The following is a 25,143-nucleotide window of genomic DNA, read 5'->3' as shown; positions in this document are numbered from 1 at the left end:
GCTCTATTTTTACACCTAACATCTGGTACCGGACATCAGTTTTACACATCTGTCTCTTCTGGAAGCCTGTGAATTCCCAGAAGCGAGGATTGTGTGCTATCTTTGCACCCACAATGTTGTTCCTGCAATGTAGTAACAATTGATTCACATTTTATTCAACTAAAAGAAATGAATGAACTGTTTCAGAACTAACTGTAAACTATTGCAAAGGAGAAATGCTATGACTGTTAGTTGGTGGCATCCTCTTTGAGATCTGAACATATTTTAATCCAAACAGATGTTTTGTGTGTTAGTCACCTATGTGTTTTTTATTGAAATATATTTGACATCTAACATTGCATAAGTTTAAGCTATACAACTGAATAAGATTTTTAAATGAAAATTATAAGCTGCAAAATAACTTTATAGGATTTTTTAAGCTTCCTCTCATTTGTTTCTCTGGTTTCTCTGGTTCTCTTCCTCCTGTTATTTTTTTTTCTCCTTCAGTAGTTGTGACTTTTACAGTTTCTTTCATTCAATATTCCATTCTCTTTTTTCGAATGATCAAATGAGTGTGTGTTGATAATCCCAAGATTTAAACAGCAAGTTCTTAATTTAAACAGCAAATTCTTAAAGGGAAAGTTATATTGACTTGCCATTCCTACAGCAAGCTTTTAGGTGGAGTTTGGAAACAAAGTGCATTCATATAGAGAAACATGCGTATGGTATATTCCAGATCTTGATCTGCGCAGAGAAAAATTTCTGACAACACTTTTTCAGAGGCTTTGGGAAAAAGAGGGGGAAGATGATCTGTGGGGATTTAGAAGACACTGTAGCAGAGAATGATTATAGGCATATGTCAGGAAGCCTGGATTCTAAACTTCATTTCTAACTTGCCATAAGTCACTCAACCACTCTGGATTTAAGTGTGAAGCGACTTAACTACACCAGGTGATTTTTAAGGCTCCTTATCCCAGTTTCCTGATAGCAGCACTGCTGACATGTTGGCCTGGATAATTCCATCAGGAGTGGGGGGCTGTCCTGTTCATCGTAGGGTACTTAGCATTCTGTCCAGCCTCTGCCCACTGGAGGCCAGTGGCCCCCTGCACACACCCCAGTGCATGTTGTATGTGTGTGCATGCTAAGTCACTTCAGTCGTGTCTGACTTTTTGCAGCCCCCTTGACTGCAGTCTGCCTGGCTCCTCTGTCCATGGGATTCTCCAGGCAAGAATACTGGAGTGGGTTTCCATGCCCTCCTCCAGGGGATCTTTCTGACCCAAGGATCGAACCCATGTCTCATGTCTCCTGCATTGGCAGGCAGGTTCTTTACCACTAGCGCCATCTGGGAAGGCCCAGTACCATGACCAAAAGAGGTTTCCAGATGTGGCCAAATCTCCCAGGAAGGCAAAATTCCTGCTGGTTGGGAAACACTTCTGTAGAGCTTAATTCCATGACAACTGCTCTATTGCCAAGTACCAACCTCTCCAATTCTTTTCACATTTTGTCAGATAGACCAGCTCTCTCTGTTGAATATTTAAACAGTGTCTTAAGAGTATTATATATTCTCCAGGTTCTGCTTCCCCTAATTAAAGATGTAGAAGTCAGTTTTCACACATACTACGTAGATATCAATTTAAAAAGTGACCTCTAACCGGAGATGAAGTAAAGAGATGATTGTAAAATATGTGGCAAGGTTCACCACCAAGAACATAAGCTTGTGAATGATATAGAAGGACTTTGAACCAGAGCTAGTTTTCCATTAACACCTGTCAGTGGAACTAGGGAGAAGGCTGACATTTTCTTGGCTTTCTCATTTCCATTTTTAAAATATTTATTTATGTATTTGCCTGTGCTGAGTCTTTGTTGCAGCACATGGGATCTTTAGTTGTGGCATATGAGATCTAGTTCCCTGACCAGGGATTGAACCTGGGCCCCCTGCATTGGGAGCTCAGAGTCTTAGTCACTGGCCCACTAGGGAAGTCCCTCTCATTTCCATTTTTGAAATATGCTTCTCCAAAACTCTAATGTAAACAGGCAAGTGAATGTTTTGATTTATATATTATAAGTGAAGTGAAGTCGCTCAGTCTGTGCAACTCTTTGCAACCCCATGGATGTAGGAGCCCCTCCATCCATGGGATTTTCCAGGCAAGAGTACTGGAGTGGGTTCCATTTCCTTCTCCAATATGTATTATAGTTGACTGTGAAAAAGCTTAGAATATACAATATATGCAATATCCTTGATTAAATAGATTTTTGTAAATATATGTCTTTTTCTTTTCTCATTCAGGAAAATAACGCACTATTAAAAAAATAAAAAGCTGTCTCAACTTAAATTCTAATTTCCTCATCTTTTAGTAATTATGTACTTATCTTAATACATACATGTCATCTAATTGATATTGCTCTATTGTGGGTTTTGTTTGTGCAGGATGTTGACAAAGTGCTTTTTGAAGGTTATAGAAAGTGAAAAGAAGGAGCAAGTCCAAAAACATCTCCCCATCCTTGGGCATTATCTTCAGTATTTTCTATCCTACAGAAAGCAGTTACATGCCACTTAATATTGGACATCTTTTTTCCTTATGCAGTAATATTTGTCACAGGAATATTTAGAACCCATTGTCTCAAAAATTCAAGATTTAGCTTTACCTTTCCACAGTCAACTTTTATACCACCCGTATAAAGTTACCAGGTCATACAAAAGTGAACTGACATAAAAGGCAAGAAGGACTCTCCTTGATTTCCTGGCAGTTCGATTTATAATACGCAATTCTAGTTATACCTCATCTGTGCATAGACCTTTTCCTTAAAAGAACTTTCTTTTTTTAATATTTATTTATTTTTATTTATTTATTTGGCTGTACAGGGTCTTCACTGTGGGATGCGGGATCTTTAGTTGCAGCTTGTGAACTCTTAGGTGCGGCATGTGGGATCTAGTTCCCTGACTAAGGATTGAACCTAGGTCCCTGGCATTGTGAGTGTGGATTCCTAGTGACTGGACCACCAGGGAAGTCCCAGAGAGAACTCTTAGTGTACAAAGATGTACTCTTAGATTTGGTGACGTTCAAACCCATTGCTAGAATCACATGGGCAGCAGATGGGATTTCAGAGTCGATCTCTAAGAATGATGGTGTGGCAAAGAGCATGCACATAAGGGGTGGGAAGTGATCCGTCCTTCGAAGCAGAGGGGCCTTGAGTTTGGCTCTCCCACAACTTACTGCTGACTTTGGAGCAGCCACATTAGTTAGCTAAACTTCAATTTCTTTCACGTATAATTAGGCCGAAGGGCCTCTATTTTTTTAATATATAAAACCTGTATATATGTTATTGAACACACTGATAATGTTGCATTTATTAAGAGCTGAAAATTGTGAACATGTAAATTATCTCACTTAATATTCACCAAAGCTCTATGAGATGCTATTATAATCCTCATTTTGTTAGTGAGTGATGACCCTCAGGTTGGGAGGGGTCAAGAAATGAATGTGCCCAACGACACACAGCTGCAAGATACAAGAGAGAGAAACATTAGGAAAAAGGAGTTTAAATAAATCTTCCAAATTAATGTTGTGACTTGGGAGTAAAATGTTTGAGTCCCAATTTCTCAGGTTTTGCTATCATAGAGGTCTTCTCTAGATGTGAATCTCTACCATAATTTTGTGCAGTGAGGCTGGGACGGTGGTGACCTTTTCTTCCTTTTGCCCCAAGTACACAGGTGGGTGGGACAGCTGAGGTTCCAGACTCCTTGGAGGAGCCTGTAGCCAGAGAAAGAAGGAGGTCCTTCTTTCCTAACCTCCTAATGTCCTGACCTCCATTCCCTCTGTATCCCTAACTAAAAAGTTATTTAACATATATTCATCCATATTTTTTTATTTCTTTGCCCTCCTTCAACTTATTTCTTGTTATTATAGTCTGAGATGTTGGAACTAAATAAATTTATTTTTTACTCTACATTTAAGTAATTCCAGGGCTCCCTTTCATATTACAATTTCTATTTCTTCAGTTCTTCATTTAGAGTCATCTCTCTCATGACTCTGAGTAAAGTTTTTTTGGGAAAGGTAGACAGGTAATATATCTTATGAAACCTTGTGTATTTGAGAAATTGCTCCTGCTGGCTTTATTCACATGAATATCAGTTTATCTAGGGATGGGATTCATATATACTCTGTAATATGCGTTTTTTCTCAAAGCCATAAAAATTGCTCCATTTTCTTCTCATATTTACTCTTCTTTCAATCAACATACTTAAAAAAAAAAAACTAAGAATTTTTTTCATTTAATATCCCTAAATTCCATAGAAACAGGATACAGTCTATTTTGTTCATGATGGAATACTTTGTACTTCACACAAGGCACTGAAAAATAGTTTTGGATGACTTGCTTCTCTCTTTTATTCTGGCTTATCATTTACCATAACTCTTCTCTGATGTCCATATCCCATCTTTTCTCTTGTTTTCATCTTCATTTGTTCCTCCTTTGCTATAGATTCCAGGCAGACTCTCAGCTTTGTCATATCTACCACTGATTGTATTTTCTGCATTGTCAGTTCTGTTCTTTATTGCTTAAAAGAAGATTTACACCCTGCTGCTGAGTTTTCAGTTCTTTGAATTATTTTCTTCTTAATCTCAGTCTAATACTTTCTCATCTTAGATTACTGTGGTTTTGTTTCATCCTGATTCTTTTTTTAATAATTGAAGTAGAGGAGTTATCATCAAGAAAGAAGAAAAAACTATGAAGCCGTTATACTGTACATCTTAAACTTTAAATGTATACAATGTTATATGTCGATTATATCTCAGTTAAACTGAAAAAAACTATATTAAAATATATAAAATATAAAAATTAATATTTTAAAAAGAAAAGAAAAAAAGGGGGGAAGGGGCTTATAAAAAGGAAAGCCTGAGGACAGGAAGGACAAACCTTGCTCACTTCGCAGTTTGGTCCACTGGAGTGTCTCAGCAAAGTCAGTCCCATTCTTTTAAAAGTTTTAAAACTTTCTGAATTGAGTTAGCCATTCCAGAAAGAACTCTGAGAATGAAGGGACATGATACTTTGGCTTTTTTTCAGCACACATTCAAAACTTAAAGGAGCAGGAAGTAAAACAAAATTCTGATTGTCCAAATTATTCTTTAACATGTGCCCTAAAATTTAATTTTTTCAAGTATTTACTAGATACTCAAATTAATGTGTGACTAATGCAGATATTTACCTACATTAAGAACTTGTGGCTTATAGCATTGCTATGCTTTAATTACTACTTTATGAGACTTTCTTCTTACACATTGTAGTGGTTGCAGATCTGTTTCTATAAATGTCATAAGTCTCTATATCATGGCTATTCTTTCTATAAGTTTTCCATGTCAGTCATTTTAAATTAGAGCTGACATGTGATCACACTGACATCTGATACCTTTATAAAATTAGGCATATTTGTTTTTGAGTTCTGTTTGAAAAGCAGATCATGTGCATATACGTTTAATATGTTTGTACTCCTTGTGACTGCAGTGTTTGCTCAGTCACTTCAATGGTGTCTAACACTTTGCAACCCCGTGGACTGCAGCCCGCCAGGCTCCACTGTCCATAGGATTCTCCAGGGAAGAACACTGGCGTGGGCTGCCGTTTCTTCCTCCAGGGAATCTTTCTGACCCAGGAACTGAGCTCAAGTCTTCTGCATTGCAGGTGGATTTGTAAACACTGAGCCACCGGAGAAGCCCACTCCATAACTGGAAACAAACTGTATCTTTTTGAGGAAAATCCTCAATAGTATAAAACAGAAATCATCCTAGGAAGCTTTGCTCACTTACTTTGGTTTGTCTTCTAAGTTGGGATGGAGATCATATTCTGTTGTTCAACATGAAAAACTGTGACAGAAATTCTTTGTATCTCCTTCCATAGATTCTTTACAGATTAAAAGAAAAATTTCAGCTTTCCCTGAGACAAGATAAAGAGAAAAATCAGGAGATCCACCTATCACCCATTGTGTTACAGCCTGCACACTCTGAGGACAAGACAGCCAACAGCATGGTCCAGCCTGAACAGGCTCCAAGGGTACTGAGTGTGGTTGTGGACCCTCAAGGCCAATACCCTCCTGAGATCAAAGCTGCCACCGCTGTCTGCCCTTCTCCTTTCAAAATGAAGCCCATAGGACTTCAGGAGAGGTAAGAACTTTTTCTAGATTCCCCCGACAGGTTGCTTTTTTTTTCTTTTTAGAGTATTCCTAACTGAGAAGGATAGAACCAGAGATGATTGACATACTGGGTAGAATTGTTCACCACCAAATGAACACCAGGAGGAAGTGGTTTTTCTTGTCCCCTAAAAGAGTCTAGCTGTGTTATCAATAATCTTTTAGTCACATCTGATTTTGATAAGACTTGGGTCTGGTGTAGACCCAAGTCAAGTCTTCAACTACAGGACAGCTTCTATAATCATTTATTGAGTGCTTTTGAAGGCCACTGTTCACACATAACACTATCATGCTTACTTGTCATCAAAACTCTGGTAGATAGAAGGTATGGGAATAAGAATATTTATTGGATATAGTAGAGTATTTCCCACCAAAGACCACATTCTTGTAGGATGGTAGAAAGAGTCTATACCACAAATTAGTTTTTATGAAGTTTTCCGTCTGCTTCCTTTGAGCCAAACAAACAGTAAATATCTCAAGCTTCATGACATTATTTTTGTTGTTTACCTGCCTTTGTGATATACTTGTACTGGTACGTTCCCATTTAAAGCAAATTTAAATAGGAAAACTAGAATATGCAAAATATTTATTTATTTATTTTTTATTGTAGTGGTTTTTGCCATACATTGACATGAATCAGCCATGGATTTACATGTGTTCCCCATCCCGATCCCCCCTCCCACCTCCCTCCCCACCCCATCCCTCTGGGTCTTCCCAGTGCACCAGCCCTGAGCACTTGTCTCATGCATCCAACCGGGGCTGGTGATCTGTTTCACCATTGATAGTGTACTTGTTTCAATGCTGTTCTCTCTGAACATCCCACCCTTGCCTTCTCCCACAGAGTCTAAAAGTCTGTTCTGTACATCTGTGTCTCTTTTTCTGTTTTAGAATATGTAAAATATTTAAATGAGGGGCTAATTCTTTGCTTCCTCAAAATATTAAGTAGAGCTTTCCCATGGTATGTCTTAAAATAAGAAGCTTTGCTCTTATATTTGAAATATGATTGATATTATATCCAACACTGCACATCAGGGTAGTGGGGAACTGAGAGCTTTTCAAGGTTCATTCTCCCAAGTTTGTCCTCCACTTGTTTCCCTGGGTCTCCATTTTCTATCACTGTCCTTGTTGTTGCCTTAGAGCATGTATGTAAATTTTGATTGTATTTTTTATCACATGTGCACACATACACCCCATATTTCAGAAAATATAGTTTGGGGCTTTAAGAACTGCAAAAGACAAAGTGGGTAATTCAAATTTCTTTGAAAGTATTATCAAAGAACAATGAATGAAGTGAAAAGAAAGGAGTTTGTTGCAGTGATCTCCAAAGTTCTATAAAAGAATACTTTGACTCCATAATGGAAGAGAATGGAGAACAATCAAGTCATTCTTCCTACCTCCTCCCCCAGAAGACTTGGTTTCCTTATGAATCTACTTGGGTCTACAGGAACCATTCTCTTGCTTAGATGCCACCAAATTGCTGTCTGGGCTACAATCTTAAAGGGCAGACAAGATGAACTTTCTCCCTAAGGCCAACCGGAAGAATGACTCCAGACCCAGCTCTGCCATTTCTGGATTGAGTGATTTCAGATGAATCATTTTACCTATCTGGGTCTTGCTTTCTTCTTCTGCAATACGAAGCAACTAAACTTGACTCCTTCACTTCCTTCAGGCTCTTTTATGCTTGTTACCCACATTAGTTTCATGCCTTTATGTTTGCTTCAAAGAGAAACCTTGAAGCAGGTGTCTGAGCAGCAGTGGTGTAGCAAGGGCAGGGTGGCAGAAAAGATCTGGTCAGATGAAAGTGATAAGGGGGTCACAAAGATGATTTAAAGTTGATAATAAAACTGACTGAAAATCAGACTAATTTTTATTAGCATCATGCACCACCAGTTCTGAGCAAGGTCGGCCGTTTAGTCCTCTGGGGAGAATCTATTTCCAGCATCCTGCCCTTTGTAGGCTACTGCTGGGCATGTTTGAATTTCAAGGGGCAGAAGGTTAAGTATCCACTAATTCATTTAAGTGAAGTGAATGTTTAAGAAAGGATTGCACAGGGATGCTGGCTTGCTCCTCTTTGTGGTCTATATGGGGGACTCTGGAGAGTAAGTGTGTGATCAGCGTTGTGGATTCCCTGCCTCCTGGTCTACAGACTTCCCTGCATCCCCACCCATTGCCTTCCACTTCCTGCCTTGAGCAGGAAAAAGCTCTTCTCTACACAAGGGCGCCAGCTCCTCCCTCCCCACCCGGATAACTTACTCTATCAAATTTCTTCGTCTAAGTTCAACTGCAACCTTTTTGCTGATGCAATACCCTCAGCATGAAAATGGCTCTCTTTTGTATCAAATAAACTCCCTTCATCCAGTCCCTCCTCTGATTTTTATCTTTTCTTCCTTTCTCAGATGTGTCTTAAATAAGCAGTCTATTTGGTGCGTCTATGATCTTCTTTAAGCCTCTATCCTCTCTGTTTCTCTCACATCTTCTTGCCAAGTATGTCAGTGGTCTAACCACCAAAGTCAAAGCACATGTTTTGCTTCTTTTTACATCCAACATTAATGCCCACTTCCTGTTTGATACTCTCTCTTCCTTTGGCTTCCAAGACATTAGTTTTCTAGTTCTTGAGTGGCTACTTTTAGACACTGATAAACTTTCTCCCATAACTTCAGAGTTTCATCAGAGAGGTAGCTTGAGCTGAAGATACTTCTTTAGGAATCAACCATGTAAAAGGTAGTAAAAGAAGAGGAAAATGGTCTTGGATTACCTGTGTGTGGTTGGACTACCCAAAAAAGAGACAAGTGGTCCTGGGGTGAGGAGTGGAGGTGAGGAATAGGCAAGGAATATGGAGAAGGCAATTCAAGCGTCACTGTCTCATGAAAGTCATTACGTCCTCCTGCTTCTTCCTCTCACCCACCTTCCAACCGGGATTCAGTTCCCTCTCCCCTATGCCCCTCTATGCTAGTCCCATAATCTTGTGTGCACACAGTATTTATAAACTTCTTAGGTAAATTTTTTCATTTAATAATCTGTCTTACCCCATAAACTCTAAGCTTCTTTAGGGCACGTATATGATTTGTCTCTTCCATATAGAACATAATTCCTAAAAAGCAAGAGCTCCTGTAAATAAATGCTGTAATGAATGTATGAATGTTATATTGAATAATTCTCAGGTTAACGGCAAGTTCTTGTAGGGAAACACCTTATTTATTCCATCATTCCTATTCTCATCCTGTTTTTCTACCGTACTTCCCTTGCCAAGATGTCATAGTGATGAGGGTTTTAAGAGTGATAAAAGATGAGAGATATACAGTGTTCCATATAGTAGAAACTTTCCTGAGAGTTTTAAGCCTTAAAACATAATTTATATTTATATGTTCTAATGGCATCTTTAAAATAGCCTTGTGTTTTATAGCCTTCCATCTCCTGATCCCAGAGTGAAATAATAATCCTCTGTTTATTGCGTGAAAGTCTGGCTTCATTAAAATCACCGTGAGATCATAAAAGCTGCATTATGAGTCATTTGTCCCCAAAAATCTTTTGGGTCATGCCACATAAATCTCTCATCCCTGAAGGGGAGAATCTATTCCTCTGACATAATTGATAATAGAATATAATTTTAAATTAAAAATAAATAAAGGAAAATATAGAGACTAATTGAATATGCTTGACTGAGTACAAAGGGTATACCCTGAAAATTATGCAGATTAAAGAATTATAAGGGACAGAGCAGTCCCCTTGTTTTCCTCTATTTGCGATTAGTCACCAGGTCATATTGATTCTTGCTACTTGGATTTCGTCACTTTCAATTCCTGTCTTTGTAGCCATCACCCTGGACCTAGCTCTTATTACTTTATATTTGCATTATTATGTCCTATGATTATAAAAATGGCATTAGGACTAATGGGATTATATATTTCACGTATATGACTTTATTCCATCATTTCTGTCTGATCTAATTCTCTTCCCTCCCTCAGTTCATACTATACACTCTTCAGATTTATCTTGCCCTAACAATACTTGCATTATGTTACATTGCTGTGTATGCATCCTCAGTAGCTCCGCTTTGCCTGCAGGATCAGGCACAGACCACCTCGGTGAGCCTTAGAGGTCCTGTACTATCTGGCTCTGAATGTTCCATTTACCACAATGCCCCAAGTAAACCCTGCAGCCTGTTCTCAGCGGGCCATGCCCCTGTCTGCGTGTGCACCTTTGTTCGCCTGCTTGCTCCTCATCCTCCTTACAGCCATCTCTAGCCTCCAGGTCCCAACACGAAACTTACCTTCTACCTTTGGCCATGACCCCTACTGAAGCCCACGGTGTTTTAATACCTCTGCCTTCTCACATGTACCACACTTCTAGCAGTGATTTTTAATTAAAGAATCATTTAGAAAGGGACTGAAATGAAAGGTTTTTGATAGATTGTCCTGTCCCCTCACCGGCTTGTGAGAGTCTTAACGACAAGTAAAGGCTCAAGGTATTTCTGTGTGTTTCATATTCCCGTGTGTTCCATGGTTCCTGTGAGCACCATATATTGTAAACACGTGAAAACCATTATGGAGTTAATTAATTATGGAGTTAATTTACATATGAGGATCTCAAATATTTCTTTTAAAAATTCCATAAAAACAGATAGTCTAATGACAAACTACTGAGCTGGGTCTCCGTGCTAATACTACTTGACACTTACTAAATAAGTGACTCAAAAGGTTAATTAAGTCCTTTTGGTACAGTTTTCCCAATCTACAAAATAGGTATGATAGTATCTGTTCCACCTTTTTTCAAAGGATACCATAAAATTAATAATCAATATAGGGACCTTCCCTGGTGGTCCAGCAGTTAAACTGCTTCCACTGCAGGGGACATGGGTTCAATCCCTGGTTGGGGAACTAAGATCCCCTGTGCAATGTAGTGCAGACAATTTATTTTTTTTAATTTTTAAAAATTTTTTGAATAAAATTTTAAAAACCCAATCAATACAAAATGATATTATTCTTTTAAGAACGAAAATTAAATCTAGTCCTGTTTTCATTTTTCATTCTCTGATCTCATTCCATAAGTCAGTTATATTTTTGAACTTAAGAATGTTGAGACTTCTTTTAAACGGAATTGATACGGTTGAACCTGCTTTCGACATCATAAATATTTTTAACTGTTGCTTGACTTACAGGTTTTCTCATCCTGTTTATAAATTTGGTTATTTAATATTATTTAATAGGCATTAATATCAAATGAATTCTCATCTAACAAAGAAATTCTTTCCCCACGTGAGTCCATGAATTTGAGAGCTACATTCAGGTACTTGCTCCACAACTTCTGCATGTATAACTTGCTTGTTCACCAGTGATGAGGGGAATAGCACATGCCCTGCAAAGGTCTGGTGACAGTTAAGCCAGGTAACCAATGTCACATGGCTGGTGCAGCAAGAGGCCAGTTTGCTCCTATTCCTTCTTCCTTTGACCCATTCATGTCCTCCTCAAATTCTTCTCTTGTCCCTCTCTAGGAAACTGTATTTTATAGTTGGTTTTTGCCAGCTTCCAAATGCCTAGTATACAAGAGATCACACTCAGACCTTAGTATGGTACGCTTTCTTCTGTACGAAGACAGAGAACTTGTAAATAGAAGTTTCTGCAGTTTTCCCCTTTAGGCTATTGTGTGACTAATGTAGTCAATTTTATGGGAAGGAAATCAACAGGTAGATTCACATTATTTCCTCATTTTCCTCATCTGATTTTCTATTAGAAATAAAAAGCAAGCAAAGGCAATTAGAAAACTGTCCAGAAAGGAAGGATGGACTCATTATAACAAGGCACTCTCGCTCCTGACTTAAATTTGCCTCAGAAATGAGTGAATGGGCCAGTAGGTGTATGGCATTAATGGAGGTTTTCTATCTATCATAATCAAAATCTCCCCAGACCCCCTAGGGTTGCTGATACCCAATGACATTCATTTTCTGACTTTTCTTACACTGTACCACAAGATGGTTTGTTCTGGTGTCCATAAATACTGTGCAAATGATGAAAAAGCACCCGGGTATGTGAGTTTAAGGGTTTTGTTAGGGGTTGCAACCTGGCTGAGCCTGGGAGATTTCTTTCAGAGCTAGAAAGATGTTTGCATTGGAGGAAGCCATGAAAACGCAGGTATCAACAAGAGAATGGTTGAGTATTCTACACCTAAACTCAAAGCCTTTGTTTACTGTCATTTCCCTGAGGCAAGGGAAATGTCTTGACTTCCACCCCTTGCCCTCCCATACAGAAAGACATTTCAGTGCTCAAAAATTTTAACTTAGGAGTGCTGAGCAGTGCTTAGTTGCTCAGCCGACTCTTGGTGACCAGTCCATGAGGACTGTAACCTGCCAGTTTCCTCTGTCATGGGGATTCTCCAGGCCAAGAATACTGGAGTGGATATCCATGCCCCTCTTCAGGGGTTCTTCACAACCCAGGGACTGAACCCAGGTCTCCGGCTTTGCAGGCAGATTCTTTACCAGCTGAGCCACAAGGGAAGCCCAAGAATACTGGAGTGGGTAGCCTATCCCTTCTCCAGCAGATCTTTCTGACCCAGGAATCAAACCTGGGTCTTCTGTATCGCCAGAGGATTTTTAACCAGCTGAGCTACCAGGGAAGCCCTTAACTTATGAGATACATACTTAATTGTTCCTTGACCGATCTCCCTTTGGAGATATAAAGTAAAGGAAATAGTGTAGAATGTATACAACTGAGCATCAGGGTACAAAGCATTAAAAATACTCTAGAAATTAAAATCTGTATTCACCAAGTGGACCCATGAGTGAAAGAGGGGTTGAACTTCCTCATTTTCTGTTTAATGAAACTGAGACCCAGAATCTCCTTTCTTAGTTGTTTCTTAGGTGTTAGATGAGGTTCCTTCCCAGGCAGTGCTAGTGGTAAAGAACCCGCTCCCCCAGTGCAGGAGACATAAGCTATGCGAGTTCAATCCCTGGGTTGCGAAGAGCCCCTGGAGGAGGGCACAGCAACGCACTCCAGTATTCTTGCCTGGGGAATCCCATGGATGGAGGATCCTAGAAGGCTCTATGGTCCGTGGGGTCGCAGAGTCAAACATGACTGAAATGACTTAGCTATGCCCTAAAAGCAGCCTGAGCCAAGGATTCTTGTCCCAAGTTTTAGAGAAAGCTTCTGGGAGAAGCCTAAAGGAAAATAGGGGAAGCAAAGAGATGATTTCCATTGGCGTCTGGCCTCAGCCTGATCACACAGGAAGAGCTGGAACGTGAGATGTTCCAACTTGAGGGCATCTGTACCCCATGTTGGTCAGCCATTGACTTCAGGCCACCTGAGGGTGGTGGAGGCATTACTCCCCGGGTACTGCTGGACTAGGCCACTCCCATCAGCCGGGGGCGATCCTCCAGAGAAGTGGCAGCTATGTGCCATCCTCGGTCAATATTCCGAGCAGCTGGGGAGGAGAAGGTGCAGGCACCAGTCGAGTAAAGGTGATCTGGGTGGGGAACCAAGAGCGTTACTCCACTCACCAAAGCTGATGACACCAGTCATAACAGAGCCAAGTTTATATTCCAGGTTTCCTCGATCTTTCCAGGCTGTTGTGCACATACCATAAAGCCTCCTTCAAATAAACACTATTTGTTCTAGTGGAATTTAGAACCCGGCACCGTGCAACACAGTCTATCAGCCACAGCTCATTGGTTCAGCCTGACAATATGAAGATAATAACATAACAAATAACCATTTAGAGATCAATCCTACTGAACTCCAAGTAACGTCAATGAAATTAACAACTCACTGAGATGTAGTGACCCTTTATCTGTACTTTCTCATTTAATCTTCACAAGGGACTTATTATCCCCTACTTACAGTCAGGAAACAGAGTTTACATTATTGCCAAAATAGCAGAATAGTAAATTTCTGGGGATGAGAAAATGACAAACAGAATTTGAACCCATGCAGTCTGGCTCCAGAGAATGTTCTTCTAACTAGTACTATATTGTGGGGGGCGGGGGGGTGGAGAAGTGTGGGGTGTGTGGCACATTCCTATCTTTTATGGAAAGTAAGTGAAAAATATATTATAAATCAGTATGTTTGTGGAGTGTTATGCTGTTATTCCTCCTAACAAATGTCATGCTTGGCTTTTGGAATGCTTTTTGGTTTCTTATTCTAGTAGAATTCAGCTTTATTGTGTGTGTATGTATGTATGTGTTGGCTGTGCCTTGGCAGTTTAAAAATGGGACCTGATCACTAGACCACCAGGGAATTCCTCTAGAATTCAGTTTCATGAGATTAAGTTTCAATATATTCAAGGCAGATAACGATTTCATGGCCAGTCTAGAAACTCACTGTCAGCCGCAGGTTTTTCTTGCATCTGGTTGCTCCCACTCTAGAAGCCTGGTGGTTATCCAACATGAAGGATCAAGATGGTGGCAAACACAAATATAGAAAGAAGGCAGTCTGAAAGGGAGACATGAGATAGTAACTCACAAAACTCAAGTCAAAAACTGCTCTCAAGTGTTGTGGCAGGGACGTCTCTATTGTTCAAACAGCCTGAATAATAACTAAGTCCATGTCACCAGCCACTGTGCCTGCATGGGAGGAGAAGTCGAATAATGAAAGGTAGCGTACTGACCACTCACCTACCACGTGCTGCCTACCACCAGGCTAATGTATTGATTTTATCTCCTCCACTCTTCACAGCATCTCATGAGGCAGGTACTATTTTTATTCCTTCCTGCAGGTAAGCTAACAGAGAGAGAGTGAATATCATGCACAATGTCACAAAGAAATAAAGATGGGGTGGAAGGGTTAAACCTGAAGAGTCTGGCTCCAAAATCTGCACATATCCACTCTGTTCTATATCCTCCTAGATGATGCAGATGAAAACATTTTAAACTTCTCTTATTTTATAATCATATCCTTATAAAATGTTTTTATGAGGATATCCATATTTGGGGAGGCTTTGGAAACATGCTGAGCCCTTCATTAGTGGGGAACATCAAGCAGGTTTTTTCTTTATTTCTAGGACAGGCACAATCACATTTTTCTAATGGGGGAATGAGGTTCTGAAGGATTAGAAAAAAGCTTTATGTGGTTCTTTATTATTAAAAAAAAAAAAAAAAAAAACACTGGAATTGAAAGGATGGAGGCAAAAGTTTTTAAATCTGCCCTAAATTTTTTATGGAAAATGAGGCAAAATTTAATAGTGGTAAATGAAAGAAATGACAGTGGCTACAACCCAGGAAGAGTAGAACAGAAATCAAGATATATTTTTAAGGAATTAAGTGCAGCAGCGTTCTGCCTAAAAAAGGTAAAAATTGGCCATCACTTATTGCAAGCACAGACCTAGCTTCTCTCCAAGCAGACTGAAATGTTTGAGCCTGTGTGAGTAAGTCCCAAGAGTGCAGACATGGAAGTAACTCTACTAGCAATCACTATAATAACTCCTTTCCCCTCTCCACCTTTCTTTCTTCCCCCATCACGGCCCTTGGCAGAGTAACAGGGTAAGTCCCATTGGGTCCTCTTACTGCTGTTTCTTCCACCAGACCACCCTTCCCACAGGCTGCCTCATCCTGAGAGTCTAGTAAAAAGGGCTTCTCAGAACACCATCCCACCCCATTCTTTAACATCTATGAACTTGAAACCTGATCCTGACACTGGCTTCCAGCTTTACTAGGGAATCTCTGTGTCCATTCACTCTATGGGGTACAAATTCCAGTAGGCTTTTGGGAAGTCTTAAAGCCATTCTGTAGGGTCTGGCCTATTTTTAGAGAGAATTGTATGCTTCCCCCAAGCAGCATGATGACAGCATCTCAACAGAATTCTTGTCCTGACCTTCAAGAAGAGGTTGTGTGGTAGAATTGTTTGAGGTTCATATTGACCAATTCCTCTTTCCATGATTAAATTAGAGTTTCACTGTGGAGAGTTCTAAATGCACTGCTTTTTAAAAAAAAAAATTTATTTTGTATTGGGATAGAGTTGATTAACAATGTTGGCAAATTTCAGGTATACAGCAGAGTGATTCAGTTATACATGTACACGTATCTATTCTTTTTAACCCTCTTTAGGGCTTCCTTTATGATTCATTTGGTAAAGAATCTGCCCACAATGCTGGAGACATGGGTCCCATCCCTGAGTCAGGAAGATCCCCTGGAGAAGGGGATTCCAGGAAGAACCCATTCCAGGATTCTTTGCCGGAATATTCCATGGACAGAGTAGCCTGGCAGGCTGCAGTCCATGGGGTTGCAAGAGTCAGACCTGACTGAGTGACTAAACCACCACCACTACTTTTCAAATTGCTTTCCATGTAGATGATTACAGAATATTGAGCAGAGATCCCTGTCCTATACAGTAGGTCTTTGTTGCTTCTCTATTTATGTATAGAGAACTCTCAATCTATCCCTTTCCCCTACCTTTCTCCCTTGGTAACTGTAAGTTTGTTCTCTAAGCCTGTGAGTCTGCTTCTGATTTGTAAATAAGTTCATTTGTCTTATTTTTTTGATTCCCCATACAAGTGATAACATGATATTTGTCTTTCTCTAAACTCAGATTTCTAGTCTTTGCTAGCAGACCATGTAACAGATCTTGGTGTACAGGTTGACAAAATTAGGTAAAATAGCCCTTTTTGGAGAAGTGTTTTAATCAGGGCAGGCACAGACAATTCCCAGAGTATTTGGCTTCCTATTTTGAGAGAGTCCAGCTCTGAATCTCAGTTACTGTGTCAGGAGATTTTAGCTTGTAGGCAAAGTCTTTTGCTTTCAGAATTACTTGAAATGTGTCATAAAGCTACAACTCGGGGTCCTACTCTCTGCATTTAAAGGACTGTATGAATATTTGTTTTCCTGTAAGGTGATGTTCTACTCTGGTCTCATCAGATTTTCCCAGCTCTTGATACATGACCTCTTTTCGAAACACACTGAAAAAATCACAGATCACTCACAGGAGATGACTTTAGCAAAATTATTTTTCAACTGATGGACTGGTTTGGTTTTTCACCTGTAAGTGTATTACAGACATTAAAGTGTCATTTCCATTTAGCAATTCATCATGATTTGTTGTTCATTTGCTCAATCATATCCAACTCTTTGCCACCCCATGGACTGTAGCATGCCAGGCTTCCCTGTCCTGTTCCATCTCCCAGAGCTTGGTCAAACTAATGTCCATCGAGTTAGTAATGCCATCCAACCACTTCATCCTTTGTCATCCCCTTCTCCTCCTGCCTTCAATCTTTCCCAGCATCAGGGTCTTTCCCAATGAGTTGGCTCTTCGCGTCAGGTGGCCAAGGTATTGGAGCTTCAGCATCAGTCCTTTCAATGAATATTCAGGGTTGATTTATTTAGGATTGACTGGTTTGATCTCCTTGTAATCCAAGGGACTCTCAAGAGTCTTCTCCAACGTTGTAGTTCAAAAGCATCAGTTCTTCGGTGCTCAGCCTTCTTTATGGTCCAGCTCTCATATCTGTACATGATTACTGGATTATCTGGGTATAATTGAAACAGTGGCAGGGCTCTGATAGGTTCTGAAGTCGGCCCAGTCCATCTGATTGTATTGATAGTACTATGGGGAAATAGTGCCCTCCAGTGGATAACTACATGTTGAAGCAATTATTAGCTAGTCTCATCTAGGGAAAAGAAGCTGGCTCTTGTTTTTGTTAAAAAAAAAAAAAATCCATAATGACTTTAATGTCCTCTCTGTCAGATGAAGCCAAATCTTTTTTGACAGATACTTTAGAAAAAGGTCTCAGCCGAGTGAGAAAGAGCTGTAACTTGAGAAATAACAAATTGGTGTGAACATTCTCAAATATGATGTGCTTTCTAAAAATGCTTAGCTTCCAATCATTTTCATTTCTCATTAAATCCACAAGTAATTTTAAAGACAATGTGTCAGATGGAATTATTATTGCCTACTATGTCTTATAATATATGAATTCTTATATTTAGGAGCCATTTCCCTCCCCTAAATCAGAGGTTTGAATACAAGCCTCAATATTCCTTCCCTTTTCCAGCCTTTTCACCCTGCCTGCCTCACTCCTCATTTCCCCCCTTTTTCCTCTGGATTCTGATTTCCCCACTTGGTGGTGTCTATAGCACAATGCCTGATACATACTACATATTTCTTAAATATTTGTTAAGTCTCAATATGAAAAGGGCTTTCCTGGTGGCTCAGCTAGTAAAGAACCCATCTGCCAATACAGGAGACGCAAGACTCGGGTTCAGTCCTTGGGTCGGGAAGATCTCCTGGAGAAGGGAATGACTACCCATTCCAGTATTCTTGCCTGGAAAATTCCATGGACTGAGGAGCCTAGCGGACTACAGTCCATAGGGTCACAAAGAGTCGGACACAACTGAGCATGCATGCACAATGTGGAAAAAGAAACAAGTTCTTGAAATTAGGTTTATTCTATAGAAAGAAATACATAAATAAATAAATAAATAAATAACAGATGATCCCCACCATCGCTGCACTGCCTCCAGACAGAAGTCCTCTGTGATTTCTAGCCTCATGAACCAGCACAAGGGGCTGAGAGACGCCTCTTGTCTGTCCTGGATCTCACACTGCATCACAGGGAACTAACAGACACTTATAAAAACCCTCCTTCTCCTGCTCTGAGTATGGTTTCCTGACTCATTCGTTTTACTATTGCTATATTTTATTTGCTGTTAAATTTTCATCCCTAAGTTAGCATCTTGTTACTAAATATTCAAAATAATGTTCTTCTCCTGATAGAATCTTTAGTCTACCTACAGATTCTAAAAGACTAATTGGAATTTTAAACCCACTTGAAGCAATAATGTGAGTAGAAATGATTAAGTGCTAAAGGACCTATGAGTGAATACATTAAAAGTACAGCAAAGACCTGCTATATTGCCAAGGAATAGACCTCAAGCATGTATCCTTGGCCACATTAGTCTCTGACAGACACTCAACACTGCATCCTTTTTCCAGTCTGTCCTTTTTTCAATCATTCTCTTTCTCATTGCTCAGGGCACCTTTTATAGATCTGTACTGTCCTCCTTAAATTCCCTTCCTTCTTCCCCCACTCTATCCATAGAAAAAAATAAAGACCTCTGGGAATAAAATATTTTAAACACACCACACACACACACAGAGGCACACCTCAAATCTCCTAAGAGCTCATTCATCTGTTTCCTTACTTCCTAGTTTCACACACACAGTAGGGGTTCTTTAAATATTGGTTACATGATCCAATGTTAGCATTATTCATGTTTCAGCCGTAAAATGTCCCTATAGTTCTAGAAAGCCCAAACACAGAGGAAGCTTCTCACTTGCCATTTCATTCTTGGGTGCTTACTTTCTCCAACTACTTGTGGTGACCGATGAGCTTTTTCAATTTTTTTTTTTTTTTAGGCCTATCTGCTCCTGTTTAATGAAGAGTCTTGTAAAATTAAAGAGATTCTATCCCAAACCTGTTATTGTCGCACAAATATGCATTAAAACACTTGAACAAGAAACATCATGCAGTTGAATGAGTCCACATTTGTGAAGTAATGGTTTAGAAATCTATGAAGTCTCAGATCATGAGACTGAAAGTTTTTCCAGGAGAGGCAAGATTTCTTCATCTTTGAATATTCTGTAGAGCTTGGATGGGTGACTATCCTTATCCTTGTCTTTACTTTCTTATTACACATTTTAAAATATCAACCTTCTTTTTTTAAAATAATCATAGACATTTTGCAGAAGGAAGATACTTTGAGCCAACTTCTTGTTCCATGTGACCCTTATGATCTCAACCATGGTGATAATGGCTTGATTTGCCATCACTGTTTTGTAGAAGACAGTTTATTTCTTGAACCAGCCTTTAAAGTGTATTATCTTTAAAAGTGTTTTATTCCCCACTCCATCCTCATAATTCATGGAAGGTTAAATATATCATGGGCAGAAACTAATAGGAAAAAGCTCTTATTTTAGTCAAAATTTGTACAAGAGAAGGACTTAGGTACTGGAGCAGTTCAGACTAAATTTCCTTCCAGTTGAATGGGTGAGAATTCAAGAATGCAAGTGATAAAGCCTTATGCATATGTAAAGTATGGGGGCAGATTTTATGTATTTTGTGATTTGGGCAGATTGAGTCCAAGAGCTTGGTTGGTAAGTATTCTGGAAGGATGCACGCAGAGATATTATTAGAGCGATTGGTTCCTCCATCAAATGTGAAATCCTTGAGAGCCATGCTCTCAGCAAATGTGTGAGTAATGCCCCCGAATTTCTAATTTCTGTTTTAAAAATCCTTCTGTATATGACCTGTAGGGGGAGCACTGAAACAACAGTATACTTAGAAAGTGAAAATGTACTCTTCCATGTATGACAGAAATTCCCAAGCAATATTCTGACGCTATGCCAGTAAGATCAAGGTAGGGAGGTTGTCTCATGAAATCTTGAATATGGTGTCAATAAGAGTCATTCCAAAATACATTTGTTATGGGTTATCCTGCCCTGAGGTGGGAGCATATGCACAAAGTCAAATGGCATTAGAAAGTCAGGAGCCTAAAAATATTAATAATAAGTAAAATAATAAAACATGGCTTAAACGTGATTATATGACCCCACACATTATCATCCTTCAAAATACTACACTGTGTCATTTAGTGAACGAAATTGTAGGCTCTCTGGGATAAGGATGATGTCTTACACCATTAATACTTGTATTGCTTATCAAGGTACCTGGGGCACATGAGACCTTAATAACTGCTGACTCCCCCCTCTCAGGTGATGCAGTTGGTAAAAATCTCCCTGCCAGTGTGGGAGATGTAGGCGATGTGGGTTCGATCCCTGCTTGGGGAAGATCACCTGGAGAAGTAAACGGCAACCCACTCCAGTATTCTTGCCTGGGAAATTCCATGGACGGGGAGCCTGGCAGGCTACAGTCCATGTGGTTGCAGAATCAGACACGATTAAGCACACACGCACTGCGCTGCGCTGTACCCCCTCTCATTTCCACTCGCTGCTGGTGGCAGTAGTCATGTGGTCGGCATGGTGATAGTCTGAAAGTAGGTGGTGATAATAGTAGAACAAGAGCATTCTTGACAAGTCAAAAATACCGCATTTTTGAGTTGAGAGAAACCTCAGAGCTGTGGTTCCCAAACATAATTCTACATCACATTCCCCTAAGGGCTTGCCAGGGGGCACTAGTGGTAAAAACCTGCCTCTTGATGCAGAGGACACAGAGACATGGGTCGGGAAGATCCCCTGGAGGAGGGTACGGCAAAGCACTCTAGTATTCTTGCCTGGAGAATTCCATGGACAGAGGAGCCTTGCAGGCTACAGTCCCTAAGATCCCCTGGAAAAGGCAATGGCAACCCACTCCAGTATTCTTGCCTGGAGAATCCCATGGACAGAGGAGCTGGCAGGCTCCAGGCCATGGGGTCACAAAGAGTCGGACACGACTGAAGTGACTGAGCATGCAGCATGCACACAGAGCTGTTTATGATGAATATAAATCCAAAAATAACTCCTAGAAAAGCTGTTGCTGACTCTCAGATACATTCTTCATTGGCCACTTGGAAGCCTGATTGCAGTAAAAAAAAAAAAAAAAAAAGTGATAATTTCTCTTAAAAGTTCTTTTGTGAAGTTTTCTTTTATACTTCTTTATGATTAATTTTAATATGTTATGTATCATTTATGCTTAGACGTTAAATATTCTGATTTTTTACCCTTATAACCCATTCTAAAGTTGACATTTTATCTTATCATTGTAATTAAAGTCTTTAATCACTTTTTCTCAAAAGTAATTCAGTTTTTTAATGTTCAGCAAACACTCCTCTCCAGGAGGACTTTTGTATCAATAAACGTCTGAGTGTTTTAATCTTCTGAGAAAGGAAAAATTAGGACTGGGACCCAGAACTCAGTATCATCCAGTATGGGGCCCTTACAAGTTTATGAGACAATTTCAAGATTTCTTCTTTACTATATCGCCATCTGAAGCCTTTTGTATGATCAAATATAGAACAATAAACATGTGGCATCTTTAACACTAGGTAGGAATTTTAATATATATATTATTTTTACCAGAAACCCATCCCACCCCGCCAACTCTTCCCCATCATCTTCCCTATATGTACCAAAATTTTGGAAAAAAAAAAAATTTTTTTGAAAAGAGGAAATGGAAATAAGTAGGAAAGAACCTTATTTTTGAAATGCAAGCTCTCCCATGATGACAAGAGTAATAACAGTTAACATTACATTGAGTGTTTACTACATTCCAGGCACTGTTGCAAATGCTTTACGTGTATAGTTCAAATACAAAATAGTCCTGCAGTTATCAGCCCTGTTTAACAAGAGGAACATGGTCCCAAGAAGTTTTGTCACTTGCTCAAGCTGGTCGTGGGAACCATAAAAAGAATATAGGTGATCTGGCTTGAGACGCCAAGCTGTCAACCGTTGCACATACATTTCTAGGGCATTAAATTTCTACCCAGATTTGAAGCCTGATTTTTGTGTTACAGTGTCTTACTCACAATAGACGCAACAAATAGATATTTGTTGCCTCGAATTGGATTTCTGATGAAATGTTCCTGAATTCAGTTGACCAATATACAAGCAAAAAGATAGAGTAGGCTTTTTTAAAAAGAAGTAGGAGGATGAGGAGGAGGAGAGGGAAGGGAGGAGGGTAGTGGGCTGGGGAAGGAGGAGAAGTAAGAGGAGGAGGACGGGTGGGGGCATCATTCCTTACTGGGCTTCAGGGTGGGTGCCCTGGACAACGTCTAAAAGTTATATTGAAAATATCACCTGTCTTCATGATCAGTCTCTGATATGAGTCTACACAAGAAGCAATACTATTTAATTATGATTTTCTTATGTAGGCTTAGAAAGGTCCTTCAAGACCCTCCCTTAGCAAAGAGAGATAAACTCCTTGAGTTTGCCTTCAACCAGAGTTTTGTTGGAGCCCTGGATGGTGAATCCGTTCATCCTAGAACTTAACAGATAGTCCAGAAATAAAGTCATCATTTGGCTCATTTGGCTCAGAGTCAGATGTTTAACCCTTTAATACTTAAAGTTTCAGGACAGTTCATAAGGGAAACAATAAATAAAGTATTGCTATGACATTAGTCTTAAAAAAAATCACTTTGTTCTGAATGTTTTCCATTCTTTCCCACCATTTTCTCTATTCTATTAAAATGGTTTGTACCACAAGGACAATTGTCAGTTTATATAAACTCACCCGACTTGGCTGTTGGCACATTTTTTTTTTTTTAACCAGTATTCAGTTCCCAAATCAAGAACTGGGGAATCTGAAAATATTTAGTGACAGAAGCATAAAAACGTATTACATTGAAATGATGTAGATTTCCTGACTAAAATATAGAGCTTTTCCTAGATTTAGTGGATAATTTTACTCCATTGTGCTTTATTTATTCTTAGTATAACTTGAGGGGATTGTTTTCAGGATAAGTCAGGATAATTGTTCAAAACTGAGCTATGGGCCAACCCAAGGGCATTCTCCTGGGAGCAGTTAAGCTAAAACATACAAAAGATCTCTCCTCTTATCAAAATTATCTCTCCTTAAAGATAAATGAGGAAAGGTTTGACATGAGATAAAGATAAAAGCAAAATAAATCAGTGACTAAATGTCTTATGTGATCTTAGGACATAGTTAGATGGCAAATACATTATGTCTCCCAGTCTCTTCATGCTGACTTTATAATGGGATAATATATAAGATGCCTTTTGAACACAGTTGACACCCTTCCTTTCTCAGAAAGGTAGTATTGACCATGAGGCTGTGCAAACTATTGGTAGATATGAGAAATCAATGTTTATCCAACTCATTAATTTTTTTTCAATTTTTAATGTACTTTACAAATAATATGTTGTTACTGCCGAAATGTTGAAAGCGTATTTAAGCCAAAGCAAAAGCGCAAAAGTTACTTCATGGTCAGTTCCACCACCAGAGGGAACCACCATTAACACTTTTTGTATATCCCTCTAGACTTGCATGCACACACATACACATCTTCATACACACCAGACCTCTCGTAATCGCTGTGACAACAGAGGTTGCATCAGGAATAAGAGCAAGCATCAACTGTAGTTATAACAGTAGCAATAGCAGTGTTGGCTACGAAAGGGGAGCTAGCAGTATCAGTAACAAGAGAATCCATAACCACCGTAGTTGTAACTACGGAGAAAGCTGTGATGATTGTAGCAGATGTCTTGGCAACAGAAGCGGCAGATGCAACAGCATCGTAGCAGTAATAATATTAATAATACCAGTTAAGAGTTACATAGCACTTACCATGTACTGAGCACCCTTCTAGGTGTTTCACATAGACTGCCTCAGTTAATTTCCACAACAACCTGATGAAGTAAATGTATTAGTCATATCCCCATTTTACAGATGAGAAACCTGATGTACATTCCGGTTAGTAACTTGGGCAAGTTCACACAGTCTTCATTTAATCTTAGCCAGAAGGCCGAGAAACGATCAAGATCACCCAGTCTTGAGGAACCTGAATGTGATCCCCCGCCAATCTGACTCCGTAACCCACTTTAACCAGGAAGCTGGTAGTAATAATATGAATTCTAAGATATAGTATGAGAAGTATTTTACAATTTACCTATATAATGAACGGATGAATTTTGAGAATGATCCTGAAATTGGAAAAACTGAAGAGGAAGATATGAACTAACTTCCCTAAAAACATCTCTTTCAACTAAAATGATAATTTCTTACAATTTTCAAAGTAAAGTGTCTTTCAAAGATAATATATTTTGCAAACATTTCTGCTCCCTTTTTCATTGGCCTTCAACAATCTGTACCTATCCTTTTGGGTGCTTGTATAACATTTTAGAGTCTCTGACTGCAATTTCTTAAAAATAGAAAGCAAATGAACCATACTGCCTAATTTGTCATATCCTCAGTTTTTAGATGAGTCTCCATGTATTTAGATATATGGAGTATTTATGTTTAATAAGTATTTGTGAGTGAATGAATAAAGCAATAAAGAAATAAAATTTTAGAATCCACACTAAAGGCAAATAGAACCTTATTGGACCAAACACATA

At 39.3% G+C, this 25,143-nt stretch overlaps 1 protein-coding gene across 2 annotated transcripts in view; it reads left to right on the top strand.

Annotated features, from left to right (window-relative positions):
• Positions 1–25,143, top strand: part of PTPRR (protein tyrosine phosphatase receptor type R) — a 269,697-nt gene that overhangs the window by 160,529 nt on the left and 84,025 nt on the right. Inside the window, exon 6 of one of the 2 annotated variants that reach the window (XM_043447554.1) lies at positions 5,965–6,134. In XM_043447554.1, coding sequence (XP_043303489.1) covers positions 5,965–6,134 — 170 coding nt within the window. Of the gene's footprint in view, positions 1–5,871; positions 6,135–25,143 lie in introns of both variants that reach the window. The other variant, XM_043447553.1, reaches the window with a different exon arrangement.

This window comes from Cervus canadensis, chromosome 25 (assembly GCF_019320065.1).
Source record: "Cervus canadensis isolate Bull #8, Minnesota chromosome 25, ASM1932006v1, whole genome shotgun sequence".
NCBI lineage: Eukaryota > Metazoa > Chordata > Mammalia > Artiodactyla > Cervidae > Cervus > Cervus canadensis.
The sequence above is the reverse complement of the archived record's forward strand: the minus strand, read 5'-3'. Positions and strand labels throughout refer to the sequence as shown.